The 15,567-nt window shown below is 38.4% G+C and overlaps 1 protein-coding gene across 9 annotated transcripts in view; it reads right to left on the bottom strand.

Moving 5' to 3' along the window:
• The window catches only part of Ralgapa1 (Ral GTPase activating protein catalytic subunit alpha 1), a 199,072-nt gene that overhangs the window by 96,260 nt on the left and 87,245 nt on the right, over positions 1-15,567 (bottom strand). For all 9 annotated transcript variants that reach the window (XM_090345148.1, XM_090345156.1, XM_090345154.1 and 6 more), the window contains 6 exons: positions 14,624-14,745; positions 13,260-13,476; positions 12,148-12,324; positions 9,752-9,904; positions 3,552-3,745; positions 2,101-2,199 (listed from right to left, as the gene is read on the bottom strand). In XM_090345148.1, the coding sequence (XP_090201274.1) occupies positions 2,101-2,199; positions 3,552-3,745; positions 9,752-9,904; positions 12,148-12,324; positions 13,260-13,476; positions 14,624-14,745 (962 nt within the window). The remainder of the gene's footprint in view (positions 1-2,100; positions 2,200-3,551; positions 3,746-9,751; positions 9,905-12,147; positions 12,325-13,259; positions 13,477-14,623; positions 14,746-15,567) is intronic.

The following is a 15,567-nucleotide window of genomic DNA, read 5'->3' as shown; positions in this document are numbered from 1 at the left end:
CAGTCATGGGCTTGAGCTCAGGGCCTGAGCACTGTCCTTGGACGTTCTCAAGGCTAGAGCTCTACCACTTGAGCCTCAGCACCATTTCTGGCTTTTTTCTATGTATGTGGTACAGAGGAATTGAACCTGGGTCTTCATGCATGCTAGGCAAGCACTCTACCACTAGGCCAAACTCCTGGCCCCTTTTCTTTTTTTACTATTGGAATTCCAATACAGGATCTTACACTTTGTGCTGGCATCCTTCCACTTGAAACATACTTCCAGTCCTTTTCTCTTTTTTTTTCCACATAGGATTTGATTTTGCCTAGACTGATGTGGACTGCCATATTACTTATGCAGTTGTGATGGCTGGTACATACCACCATACTCAGATTTTACTGATCTACTAACTTTTTGTTGCTGTTTTATGGCAGTAGTTTTTGAACTCAAGAATTTTATTTTTTTATTTATTTTTGTGGGTCCTGGGGTTGAACTCTGGGCTTGAACTCTTCAGCTCAAGGCTACCACCCTACCCCTTGAGCCACAGTCCCACTTCCATTTTCTAGCGATTAATTGAAGATAAGAGTCTCACATTGCTTAATTCCTGTTGTTTAGGTGTTTAGTTGTTTAGTGACCGGCTGACTTGGAACCTTGATCCTTAGATCTCAGCCTTCTGAGTAGCTAGGATTACAGATGTGAGTCACAACGCCCAGCTAGTGCTAGTGCTCTACCATTTGAGCCATGCCTCGGGAGACAGAGTGTAGTGAACTTTCTTTGCTGGGATGCCTTGAACCAGGCTCTCACAGATCTCATCCTCCTGAGGAGCTAGGATTATGGGTGTGAGATATCAGGACATGGTGATCTCACTAATTTTTAGCCCAAGCTGGGCTCCAAGAGAACTTCAGTATTTCTGTCTCCCATAAAAATGAGCTACCATACCTGTGTTGTATGATTTTCTTCAATAAACTAGAAATCAGGACTACTAAAACTGTTTATTGAAAATGATTTAATTTAGGTATGAAAAATCACAAATTTCACTTAGGAAAATGCACCAAACATCAGATAATACTTAAAAGAAATCAATCTCTAAATGTACAAACCATAACTTGTGACCCAATTTGAGGTTTAGGTTTTTTTTTTTTTGCCAGTCCTGGGCTTGGGCTCAGGGCCTGAGCACTGTCTCTGGATTTTCTCAAGGCTAGGGCTCCACCACTTGAGCCACAGCACCACTTCTGGCTTTTTACTACATATGTGGTACCAAGGAATCAAACCCGGGTCTTCGTGCATGCTAGGCAAGCACTCTACCACTAGGCCAAACTCCCAGCCCACTTTTTTTTCTTTGCCAGTTTTGGGGCTTGAACCCAGGGCCTGAGCACTGCTCTGGGGCTTTCAAGGCTAGAGCTCTACCACTTGAGCCACTGCACCACTTCTGGCTTTTTCTGTGTGTATGTGTACATGTGTGCATGTGGTACAGAGGAACTGAACCCAGGGTTTCATGCATGTTAAGCAAGTACTCCACCCCAGGCTATAATCCCAATCCTTTTTTTGGTCGGTTGTAGGGCTTGAATTCTGGGCCTGAGCCTGGGCACTGTCCCTGAGCTCTTCAGTTCAAGACTAGTGTTCTGCTACTTGACCTACAACGCCACTTCTGGTTTTCTGGTAGTTAATTGGAGACAAGAGTCTCATGGACTTTGGTGCCCTGGTTGGCGTTGAACCAAGATCCTCAGCCTCCTGAATAGCTAGAGTTACAGGTGTGAGCCACTGGTACTGGATTTTACTTGCTTTTATACAGTAGACATAGTTCCCTTTGTCTGGGTAGCACAGTGGTAAAGCACTTGTCTACCATGTACAATACCCTGGGGGTTAGGTTCCTAGCACCACAATAAGTAAATAAACAAGTAAATACCTATTTTCCTATACTAACTTTTGCTGTTTAAAATAAAATTAAAACAAAGAAATCTGTATTCGTTCTGTCATGTTGATGCTCCTCTCTGTATAATGCCTATTGACTTCATAAAGACATGGCTATAAAGGATTATATAATTGCTATATTTTCTATCCACTATTTAATAGTGTATTAAACATAAATTTGTAAAGTAATGCTTTATATATTAAGCTTACCTTAAAAAGCCAAGGTGTAAGAATTCTTAGTGGAGGAATCAAAATGGGTGGAGAAGGGGAGGTCAAGTTATCAGTTGAAATGCCAAGATTATCTCTGATCTGTAATTTTCAAATAAAAGGTAACTTACAAAGATTTTTCATTCAGCTTTCTTTCCTTAAACTGAAGTTGCATTCAGTTTCACTACTAATATGAGTATGTTTCGGTGACTCTCCCATAGTGGACATCAGTTTTTTTTGTTGTTTTTTTGCCAGTCCTGGACTTGAGCTCAGGGCCTGAGCACTGTCCTTAGACTTTCTCAGGGCTAGAGCTCTACCACTTGAGCCTCAGCACCACTTCCGGCTTCTTTCTATGTAGGTGGCACTGAGGAATTGAACCCAGGTCTTCATGCATGCGAGGCAAGCACTCTACCACTAGGCCAAACTCCTGGCCCTGGACATCATATTTATCTGTAGTAAGAGGTTTGCGTGTGGCAGTGTTCTCCAAGGATTTTTCTAGTAGTTTACTGGAGATAGGAGTCTCACACTTTCTTGCCTGAGTTTGGCTTTAAACCATGATCCTCAAGTCTCAGCCTCCTGAGTAGCTAGTATTACAGGCACAAGCTACCAGTGCTCTGCTAAGATTCTAATTGTTCTCCCCTCCCTCTCTACCTCCATGCCTTTCTACCTTTAATCTATCTGCCTTCCCCCCATTTTTTTTTGAAATAAATGTTCTATCATATAGCTAATGTAGTCCTGACATTTGCCATACAGCCCAGGCTTGTCTTGAATTAAAGATCTCCTGCCTCGGATTGCTAAGTGCAGCTTCTTAAGTGTTTCTTGCATTCTTCTTCTTTTTTTTTTTTTTTTGCAGGTCCTGAGGCTTTAACTCTGGGTCTGGGTATTGTCCCTGAGCATCTGTTGCTTAAGGCAAATACTGTACTATTTGAGTCACACTGCTACTTCCAACTTTTCTCAGTAGTCTGAGGTAAGAGTCTCAGTTTCCTGCCTGGGCTGGCTTTGAACAGTGGTCCTCAGACTTCAGCCTTTTGAGTAGCTAAGATTATAGGTTTGAGTCATCAGTGCCTGGATTTTTTTTTTTTTTTTGGTCAGTTGTAGGGCTTGGAATCTGGGCCTGGGTATCCCTGATCTCTACAGCTCTAGAATATGGCCCTACACCTGGGCTTCGGGGTTGTCTTTGAGCTCTTCAGCTCAAGGCTACCTCCCTACCCTTGAGCCACAGTGCCACTGCCAGTTTTCTAGTGGTTAACTGGAGATAAGAGTCTCGTGGCCTTTGGTGCCCGGACTGGCTTTGAACCATGATCCTCAAATCTCAAGCTCCACAGTAGCTAAGATTACAGGCATGAGCCACCACTGCCACCACCACACTCCACCACAGCACTTGGGTGGAATCTGTTCCTTAATACTGTATTCTTAATTCCTTCTTCTTTTAAAACCTTTACTTTCTCTTTTACCTTGGCTAGGTTCTGCCAAAGTTCACAGAGGTAATCAAAAACTTGAGCATGTATTTCAGGATCCATAATAGTGTTGACATCTCCCAAAATGCCTAGCATTCTTCGCCACATAACAGTAGCAACATCTGCATGCCATCCAGTGAGAGTACCTCCTGCCATCACACTACAACATTCCGAGGGAAATTCACTGATTTCTATAGGAAAAACAAATGATGTGAAATTACCACAAAAAACAAAAGCACAAACGGAATAAACTTACATATCTGCAAAAGTGAGTAAAAGAAAATGTACTAGTATATGTATTTTATTTTTTCCTAAGGCTAAAACTTTTCTATTATGCCAACAATTCTTCAGTAATGCATCTATCTAGATTTACCTAAGGAGGAGTATACAAGTACCATTCACTGACCAGATACCAAATAAAGAAAATTGTATTTGATATAAATATCCATTTTATAAGAACATGCTGTTATTGTCTTTATAGGAATTTATATTTGTAGCTAAGAAAAACATAAGCCAGACATAGCATTAAATGATATCACAATGTCATAGATATATTTTACTAAAATGTAAACATAGAAATAAGGGTAATTATATAAATGCTTTAAGTTGGTTAGGGGACTTGAACTCAGGGATTAGGAACTGTCCCTTAGCTTTTATGCTCAAAGCTAGCACTCTACAACTTTGAACCAGAGCTTCACTTCCAGTATAACTATATATACACATAACATATACATATATATTGGGGGGGCAGTCCTGGGGCTTGAACTCAGGCCCTGAGCACTGTCCTTGGGCTTTCTCAAGACTAGAGCTCTACCACTTGAGCCACAGCACCATTTCCAGCTTGTTTTTTGTGTGTGTGAGTCATGGGGCTGGGTGCTGTACCTGAACTCTTCAGCTCAAGGATACCATCCTACCCTTGAGCCAGGCCCCACTTCCCATTTTCTAGAGGTTAATTGGAGATAAGAGTCTCGACGCCTTTTTGTGCCTGGGCTGGCTTTGAACCTTGATCTTCAGATCTCAGCCTCCGGATTAGCCAGGAATACAGGCATGAGCAACCACGCACAGCACACCAGGCTTTTGGTCAGTTGTGGGATTTAAACTCTGGGCCTGGGTGCTGTCCCTGAGCTCTTCAGCTCAAGGCTACCACCACCCTATCCCTTGAGCCACATCACCAATTTCACTTTTCTGGCAGTTAATTAGACATGTGTCTCATGCACTTTTTAGTGCCTGGGCTGGTTTTGAACCACAATCCTCAGATCTCAGCCTCCTGAGTTACTAGGATTATAAGTGTGAGCCACCACCCCTGGCTGACTTCCAGGTTTTCTTTGTATGTGGTACCAAGAAATCAAACCTGGTTGTTAGGGCATGCTAGGCAAGCACGCTACCACTAAGCCAAACTCCAGGCCCCACATAACTATATTTTATCTACCAAAATTGGCAAAATAATAGAGGTGTCCATGGCCCTTATCTTATTTCTCCTAATTATATACTAAAAAGGTTATTTAAAGCGGGGGTGCAGTGGCTCATGCCTGTAATCCTAGCTACTAAGGAGGCTGAGCTCTGAGGGTATCAGTTCAAAGCCTGCCTAGGCCCTAAACTGTGAGACTCTTATCTCCAATTAACCACTAGAAAACCAGAAGTGGGGCTGTGGCTCAAGGAGTAGGGAGGTAGCCTTGAGCAGAAGAGCTCAGGGACAGCACCCAGGCCCAGAATTCAAGCCCCAAGATCCACTCAATAAATAAATCATGCAAAAGGGCTGGAAAGATGGCCTAAGTGGTAAAGAACCTGCCTAATAAGTACAATGCTCAGTATAACCTGCAACACTAATAAAAGTGAATATAGGTATATAAAAAGTGAATAAAGGGCCTGGGAGTTTGGCCTAGTGGTAGAGTGCTTGCCTAGCATGCACGAAGACCTGGGTTCAACTCCTTGGTACCACATACATAGAAAAAAGCTGGAAGTGGTGCTGAGGCTCAAGTGATAGAGCTCTAGCCTGGAGAAAGCCCAAGGGCAATGCTTAGGCCCTGAATTCAAGCCCAGGACTGGTGCAAAAAAAAAAAAAGTGAATAAAGATATTCTAATATACAAAGAAATTTGAGAACTAAATGTTTTGTAGACTGAATCATAAGATTATGATCATTCATGTTTGATACTATCCCAAAGTACTGATAATTTATAGTGAATTGATTTCTATAATATGTATATTCTATTCGTAATGTTTAAATTTCTCTTTTCATGTGAAGTATATAATAATGAATTATATTGTTTAAGAGGTACCAGATAACTTTTCTTCATAATAAAAAGAGACTTCTGGTATGAAACCACTAAATCAAAAGAAAAAAAACCACACTAAAGTTCTAACAATTGTTGTAATGCCTTCATATTTTATAGCACCTATATAATAATAGAGATGAATCAACTAATGTGTCTCAAGAAAAAGCTAACAAAATTTTGAGTGATTGAAAGGAATGTAACAATGTGCAATGTTTAAGTTCTAGACTGAGTTGTTGCTGCAGGGTAGTAATTGTTTGGACAACTGAGAAAATTTGATTATGGAATAAGACAATAGTAATATGTTGATGTATTCAGAATGAAGCCATTATACTGTGGTGATACAGGAAATGCATAATTACTCTTGGGATATACTGTCATATTTAGGTATAAAGGGTCTGATATTTGCAAATCTCTAATAGCTCAAGAAAGAAAAAGGCATATTTGAACACATGTGAAGACAACACAGAAATATAAACACTAATAATTGATAAACACTAATAACTGATAAACACTAATGGCAAAACACTATATTTTTGTGAATGATTTGTGGATATTCATTTTACTAGTTTTCTAACTTTTCTGTTAAATATTTTTCACAAATGATGAGATAAAACTGTAAACAAATAAAATTTTTGAAAGACAAAATGAAGGAGAAAAAAGGTTTCAATTAATCCAGAAACTAAACATGAGGGCTATGTGATTTTAACTAATTGCACATTATAGACTGAGGCCCTACACATAAAAGCGTATTTGCTGTATATTTATTGTATTGTTTATGATAAAGCATTTTCAAGAGGAATTTCCTGACAAATTGTAACAGCTTTTAATCAAGCACATATTTTTATAGCTCATATTTTTATAGCTCAATTTGCTTTAAGAATGTTTACTCTGAAGAAAATAATTCTTTTTAATAAATTATTTCTCAAATCTTCAAAAAAAAGATTGAGGCCCTTTAAAAAAAAGTACTGGGAGAAATGAAAGAGTGGATAATATTGTTTGATAAGGGATATATATACTCATTGCTTTACCTATGTAATTCTAACTCCTCTGTACATCACCTTTATATATAAAAAAAAAGTTCAAAAGCTTTATGCCTTTAAAGTTCTTCATTTAGGTGAAGGTAGATCTGGTCATAGTACTTTATAGACATGTACAAAAATAGAACAAGTGACTCAGAAGGCTGAGATCTGAGGGATGTGGTTCAAAGCTAACCCAGAAAAAAGTCCAAGAGATTCCTCTCCAATTAACCACCAGAAAACCAGAAGTGGTACTGTCGCTCAAGTGGTAGAGCACTAATCTTGAGCTGAAGAGCTCAGGGACAGCACCCAGGCTGAGTTCAAGCCCCATGACTGACCAAAAAAACAAAAACAAAACAGTGAAGCATGTTGAAACTGTTTTGAGAAAGAGAAAAGAGGGAAGAGTTTAATTGGGGTACATTATATGGAAGTATTACAATGAAATTATCTTTGTACAACTATTACATGCTAATAAAAATCTTAAAAGTCATGCACTGGTGGCTCATAATCCATAATCATAGCTCCATAGGAAGCAGGATCTGAGGACAGTGGGCTCAGGCCAGCTAGCCTGGGCAGAAAAGTCTGAGAGATTCTAGTTCCAATTAACCAATAAAAAAAGCTAGACTGGAAGCATGGCACAAGTGATAGAGCACCAGCTGTGAGTAAAAAAGCTGAGCAAGAGTATGAGGTACTGTCAAGGACCCAGTACTGGTACAAATACAAAAATACCTTTTAAATTTTTTCTTTTTCTTTTTATGGGGGAGAGGGGTCAGTACTGGGGATTAAATGCAGGACATCTCACTTTCCCTTAGCTTTTTGCTCTAGGATGGCAATCTACCTTGGGTTAAACAGCTCCATTTCCTCTTCCTTTACAGTAAATGTGCTACAGCAATAAAAAGTAAAGAAGGGTTGGCCTGTGGCATTAGTACTAACAGAGTGCCTTCCTATAAAAGGTAAAGCCAGTAAATCCAAACCCCTGTACAAAAAACCCTCACCAAAACCAAAACTATCTTTTGTGCCTTCATTATAAATAATCTCAATGTCTTTGACCAATTGTTGACATATTTATAGTGTTTACTTCATGCTTTATTAGATAATGCAGAATTTAAAAAATTATTTTAAAAAAACTTACTAGTTTTGAGGTACCTTAAATCACTCTAGTATTTACTTAAAAATAAAATTACTGTCAGACGTGTGATGCTCATGCCTACAAGGCTAGCTACTAAGGAGACTGAGATCTGAGGATGTCAGTTCAAAGCCAGCCTGGGCAGGAAAGGCCATGAGACTCTTACCTGTAATTAACCACCAGAAAATTGGAAGTGGTGCTGTGGCTCAAAGAGATAGTGTTAGTCTTGAGCAAAAGAGGTCGGGGGCAGCATCCAAACTCTTGAGTTCAAGCACCACAACTGACAAGAATGAATGAATGAACAAATATAATAAAAATGAAAATACTAATCAGGTGAAGGTGGCTCACATCTAAATCCTAGCTACATAGGAATCTGACATTCAGAGGATTGTGGTCTAAAGCCAGACCAGGCAAAAAGTCTGAGACTTCATCTCCAAAATAATCAGGAAAAAGCTAGGCTGGAGGCACGGCTCAACTGGTAGAGTACTATCTAAGCAAGCAGCCCAAATATGCGTGAGGCCCCAAGTTCAAAAACAAGTAGTGGTAAAACTAAGTAATTAAAATAAAAACAGAAATATATATATTTTTTTAATACCAGACCTGGGCTTGAGCTCAGGGCCTAAGCACTGTTCTTGGATTTTTTCTCAAGACTAGAACCCTATCACTTGAACCGCAGTACAACTTTTGGCTTTTTTTTTTTTTCTTTTTTTCCCCTATATATGCGGTACCAAGGAATTGAACCTGGATCTTCGTGCACCACCAGGCCAATCTCCCAGCCCCCAAAACAGAAATATTCTTATAATCCTAGATACTTAGGAAATGACTGAGGAAGGATCACAAGCACAGACCTGCCTAGAAAAAAAATGAGTCTCTACCAGAAAAACAAGTAGAAGCAAAAGGACATGAGAAAAGACTCAAATGGTAGAGCTCTTGCCTAGTAAGTACTCAGTAGTGATAAGATAATAAATCCTCAGTACTGCTAAATATATGTGTGTGTAATTTTTTTTTGCTCGATTCTAGTTTTCTACTACTTAAGTTACAGGTCTGCTTCTGTTTTTTGTTGTTTTATTTTTGGTAACTAATTGGAGAGAAGAGTCTCACAGATTGCCCAAGCTGGTTTCAAACCATAAGCCTTAAATCTTAGACTCATGAATAGCTAAGTCAAGTGTGAGTCCCTGGAATTCCGCTGTATTTTGTTTTAGATGTATAGTCTGCCTATCATTGTTTCAGCTGACCTTTAACTCTTGATCCCTCTGCCTTCACCTCTCAAGTAGTTAGGATAAATAACTTTCATTAAGAGCAAGAAAAGTTATACAGTAACAAATCTCCAAAAGACTTACAAAATGCTTGGCGGGTGCAATGCCTGTAATAACAGCAATTTATGAGGAAGCCTGGGCAATAAAGTTACAGATACTTAACCAGTAGACTAGGTACACAACTGTAACACCAGCTATCTAAGAGGTACAGATAGGAGCTGTTGTCTGAGGTCAGTTTTGGCAAAAACTTGAGACTTCATCTCAAAAACAAACAAAAAGGGCTGGAGGTATGGCTTAAGTGATAAGAGCACCTGCCTAGTAAGTTCAAGACCTGAATTCAAATCCCAGTATGGCCAAAGAGAGAAGAGCAAGAGGGTAGGGCAGGCATAAAAAGGAAGGAGAAAAAGATTTAGGAAAGTTCAAAGACATAATAATAATACATAATCAATTATGTATGACTTATTTGAGATCTAACACTAATAGCCTGAAAGTAAAAATGGAAAATGTATAATTTCTAAACATTGCCTAGATCATCTGGTGTCTGAAGAACAGAGTGGTGGAGCTTCTCATCGAGCTGTAGATCTTTCTGTTCCATGTGATCTATATTCAGTGTGGAAGGTGATGGCGTCTGTGATCTGGATCCAAGAGCTGAATGTACGGGGGAAGCACTTCCTGAACCTGCAAATACAATTTTGTAAAATTACTCGGGAGAACACACTCAATGAGCTACTTGAAATGTAATACATAAAAGCTTAGAGAAACATAAATCTACAGCTTTGAAGATAAAATGAGTTTTAAACTAGTCAAGCATGCCAATAAAATCGTATCAATAAGGATAAAAATTGTAACTGCATGTAACATGACTGAAATTATTTGATTCGTTTTACTATGGTTGTTTGGTCATATATAAAAAGTATGGAAAAAACAAACAATATTAACAAATACATTAACAGACATTTTATAGAGAATGTTAACAAATATTAAATATTAAAAATAGACCTCTTACAAGAGTGTGGTTTTGGGGGGGATAAGTTTAGGCTCTAAAGGCACAGCATACAGGACTGGGAGTTTGGCCTAGTGGTAGAGTGCTTGTCTAGCATGCACAAAGACCTGGGTTCAATTCCTTGGTACCACATATAGAAAAAAGCCAGAAGTGGTGCTATGGCTCAACTGGTAGAGCTCTAGCCTTGAGAAAAATCCAAGGACAGTGCTCAGGCCCTGAGCTTAAGCCCAGGACTGATAAAATAAAAGGCACAGCATAGTACTTATACCTTTTTTTTTGAGGGGGGGTGGTCCTCAGAGGGCTTGAACTTGGCCTGGAGGATGTCCCTGAGCTCTTCAGCTCAAAGATACCACCCTACCCCTGGGCCTGGTGTTATCCCTGAGTTCTTCAGCTCAAGGATACCGCCCTACCCTTGAGCCAAGCCCCACTTCCCTTTTCTAGAGGTTAACTGGAGATAAGAGTCTCAGGTTCTTTTGTGCCCAGGCCGGCTTTGAACCTTTAGTCTCAGATCTCAGCCTGCAGAGCAGCTAGGATTACAGGCGTGAGCCACCTTGCCTGGCAGTACTTATACCTTTAATTCTAGCTACTCCAAAGGTAGAAATCAGAAGAATCACAGTATAAGAATAGCCCCGATAAGCAAAAAGTTCACAAGATCTCCCATCTCAACTAATCAAAAGCCAGGTATGGCCAGGCACTGGTGGTTCATGCCTATAATCCTAGCTACTCAAGAGGCTGAGATCTGAGGGTCATGGTTCAAAGCCAGCCTGGGAAGCAAAGTCTCTAAGACTTTCAGTTCTAATAAACTACAAAAAAAGCTAGAATTGGGCCAGGAGTTTGGCGTAGTGGTAAAGTGTTTGCCTAGCATGCATGAAGCCCTATGTTTGATTCCTTGGTATCACATACACAGAAAAACCCAGAAGTGGTGCTGTGGCTCAAGTGTTAGAGCACTAGCGTTGAGCTGAAGAGCTCAGGGACAGTGCTCAGGCCCAGAATTCAAGCCTCACTACAGACAAAAAAGAACAAAGAAAGAAAGCTGGAATTGGGGCTGTGGCTTTGAATATAAATCTCAGGGACAGTGTTGTCCAGAATTGGCACACAAAACTAAAATAAAAAAAAGCTGAGAAGGGTTATGTATCCCAGGAAGGCAGAAAAAATAAATCCAAGGATTACAATGCAGACTAGTTCAGACACCAGTGACTCACACCTGTAAATCTAAGTACTCAGGAGGCTGAGATTTGAGGACAGCGGTTCAAAGCCAGCCTGGGCACAAAAGTCCATGAGACTCTTATCTCCCTCCAATTAACCACCAGAACACTAGAAGTGGTGCTGTGGCTCAACTGGTAAAGCACTAGCCTTGAGCTAAAGAACTCAGGGACAGCACCCAGGTCCAGAGTTCAAGTTCCACGACCAACTCAAAAAAAAAATGATATTCACAAGACAATTTGTTGAAAATGAAGTTTACAATTTGGAAGAGGATAGGGGGAGAACAAGTGTGAGAAAAATATGGAAAGGGGTGACAATGTTCAAGAAGTAATATAATCGCTACCTTATAAATGTAACTGTTACCCCTCTACACATCACCCTGCCAATAAAAAAATAAAAAAAAAAAAAAGCCATTGAAGGCATGACAAGAACAGCTAATTAAGCAGATCCATGTGTTGGGGGCAGAGGGGAAATGGCAAAAGAAATAAGGCTTGAGGTTTGGCTCAGAAGTGGTAGAATGCTGCCTGTGAGACATTAAGTTCAAACACCAGTATCACAAATCAAAACCAAAAACCAAGAGGAAAGGCTGTATATTTTGTAGACAATATTAGAAGTTCATAAGATTAATAAGCTTATACATATAGGCTTCATGTCAAGAAACTAGTCTAGTATTTTCTCCTACATTGAAGCAACACATTCTTTCCAATAACTTTACCAGTAACTGTTGCGACTTCAGCAGAGAAAGCTTGTTGATTGAGACTGCTTGTTTCAGAATCTATATGAAGTGTGGTTAGACTGGCTACTTCCTGCTCTTCAGTGCTCTGATGATGGACAGAACTTGAGTCCACATCAGCAGAGGCTGCAATTCCAGTGTCGGCTCCAAATCCAAAGTCTAGGAAGAAGAAATGCTAATGTATAAGCACCAGCTATTTAAAAAAAGTATAATTATAAGTAAGGCGCAGCTAACTCAATAAAATAAATATTAGCATTTCCTCTAAATTTCTATTTACTCTGGCAAATGTAATGTCAACATTCTGAAGATTATAAATGACAAAAGACAAAAACGTGTCATCACTATTTCTGTACATCTTTTGTGATAGCTAAGCTAGTGACAAACTTAATGCTTTCAAGTATTTCATAATCCCAGTATAACAAAAATGATATATGTATACAGTATTAATGATCTTTCTCTTAAATCATATCTGATTTAGTCATATCTGATTTAAATCTTACTAGTATAGACTTAGTTCATGAGGGGAAGTAACATGGAATACTCCACTGCATCACACATTTGTTTACCTATAAGGATTTTAATTCCTTTTTAGTTTTAGTAGGTTTTGCTGTCTGCCAAGTATAACAGAATTTCAGCATAGTAACAGTATAGTAGTACTATAATACAAAGTAATATCACGGATGTCCTTCAACATGGACCTTCCTTATTCAAGAAAGGTACTGTGGGAGTTATAGTATTGCACAAAACTGCTCAGTGGCCATTAGGTAAGAGTATATGATTAAGTGGCAATTCACAATTGTGACTAGCCTTAAATTTCAGCTCCATCCAAAATTATTTTTCTTTCTACACTTTTGGTCTTAAAAATATGCTTTGTATTATGAAAGGGCAGTAATTTTGTTTAATATCTTAGCTTGAACATGACATGATTTCCTACAACTTATATTGGAATTTCAATGAACAGTGAAACCAAAATATGTTGTGTCTAACTACTCTCTAACAGTGAAAAGTGAAGTGGATAGCTATAATCCATAAGTCAAATCTAACAGAAAGCAAAGAATATAAAACATATTATTAAAATAGTAAAAGATACTTGCTGTCAAATTTTCGGCCATCATATTGGAAAGCACTAAAAGAATCTGAATGACTATCTGAGCTGATAAGATCACTGCTCCCTGCACTGGCAGGAGAAGTCCATTCTGAGGGCACACCCGGGTCATCAATAGGACGCATCTGATTTTGCTTGTTCAGAATATCAGGCAGGTCTTTCGGGATTTCGAGACTACCTGGACTACTTCCTCTTCTTGTCATAGTCTAAAATTTTAAAAAAAACATTTTACCATTTGAAAAATAAGAAAACTTTTGTTCTCATGAAGCACTTAAAATTTCTAGTGTCCAAGATTATTAGTACAACAGATGAGGCAACTGGGGGGCTTCAAAAGGAGCCTCATTCAACAATCTATGCAGCATATTAACAGTGTGGAACTGGTACCTAAACTATTGTTGGTCTGCTGAAAACAAAAGCCCTAAATATTAGATAGTATTGGGCATGAAATTCCTAAGCCTTAGTGGTATTCATGAAGTGAATGTAAGTTAAACAGAGAGAAACTATTTAAATGGAAAAAGAAGTCAACAGAAGAAATAGTGACAGAAGGGTGGGAGGGAAATGGGGACAAAAACATGAAAAGGGGTAGCAATGACGGTTAAGGAATACAGCTTCTATCTGGCAAATATAATGTAATCCTTCTATTAATTAAAATAAAAAAATTTAAAAAAATAGTGAAAGAAGGAAGAATAATGACGAACATTCTACATTGATTCTATTTAAGGGGGGAAAAAAAACCCTAAAATCAAAATAATGTTAACAGTTACAGAACAATTTGAAACTCAAATGCAATACAGACCTTAAGCATTATTTGGAATACAAATCCTCTATTTTCATTTTGATATTTAATATTCAATATAATATTAAAACTATGGGAGTTGACCAGGTAATTCCACTGTTACCTTTTCTATATTAGTGTTATTGAGGACACAGGCAGAAAGATAAAAAACATAGAGGGGAACTAGTAAGGCAGTAGAACATAGCTACTTGAGGAAATAAGTATTTCAATCTTTGGTGAATACTATTCTATCCATCTGTTTTATACCTTTGGATATAGAATATTATATTTTAAAAAAATTCTCAGCCAGGTGTGGTGACTTACGCCTGTAATCCTAGTTACTCAGGAAGCTGAGATCTGAGGATCATAGTTCAAAGCCAGCCTGGGCATTAAAGTCCATGAGACTCTTATTTCCAATTAACCACTAGAAAATCTATGTAATGCTGTGGCTCAAGGGATAGGGTGGAACCCTTGAGCTGAAGAGCTCGGGCAGCACCCAGGCCCCATGACTGACCCCTCCCCCCCAAAAAATATTCTCTTCCTTCATCTCTAAAACCAAATAAAGAAAATCAACTTACCGAGGGATTACCACTTCGCAGTCGTTCTGCTATAAACTCATCCATCAGATCAGGCACATTAGCACTGCTGCCAATATCACTATTAAGAGGAGGCAGTTTGGGGCTCAAATCCTCTTTACTGACTAAAAGTAAATAAATAACTATTTATAGTGAGGAACACCTTAAATTCACATTCTACATTTGAAACAAAAAATAACTCCAAAGTACCTTTGCCATACCAATTATTTGCCAAACATGCACTTAGGAATAATTTCCCTCCTTTTAGATTTAACTTTAAGAATTAGTAAATTGATATTTACTTTATTTAACTAAGCAGATGTTAGTCAATCTTCAGTATAACCTTGAACAGCAAGAAAGCTTACAGATAAGCACTGGTTGAAGTCAGGTTAATATTGCCTATAAAGAAACTGGTATATTTCTTTTCCTACTGCCAGTTTGCTTCTATTTGGAGCCTTAAAATTTCATGTTTCCTGTTTTCCCCAAAGCATAGAATAAAATAAGTACTTTTAGCCTATATAAATCTTAGTGAGATCCAAATGCATAAAATGTAGGTATTTATAAGAAAAGTTCTTCAATTGTGATATATTATTGCTTCTTTCTACTATAAAATCTAATCTTAATGCTTTGAAGATTTTATAATTTTTCAACCAAAATAGCATTTTTTATGTCTACATTATGATCTATATTAACAAGAGTATTTTGAGAAACTAAGTTATAGAAAATAAAATTTTTATGTCACTATTGTGCTGTTGAAAAGTTTGTTTCTCTATAATGTAAAGAAGTTCAAAATTGTTTATGTCCTAATAAACTATAAAGCATGTCAGCTTAAAAAAATACACTGGTCAGAAATTAATTGTGAAATACCATTATCTTTATATTTCGGGCCAGGCTTTGCTAAAGCTGCCAAATACTGCCCTCAGGTGGCATTAATGGCTTGATGCAAG

Source organism: Megascapheus bottae, chromosome 14, assembly GCF_031878675.1.
Source record: "Megascapheus bottae isolate mThoBot1 chromosome 14, mThoBot2.hap1, whole genome shotgun sequence".
In the NCBI taxonomy this organism is placed as follows: Eukaryota; Metazoa; Chordata; class Mammalia; order Rodentia; family Geomyidae; genus Megascapheus; species Megascapheus bottae.
Note: the sequence above shows the minus strand (reverse complement) of the source record. Positions and strands in the feature narration are given on the sequence as shown.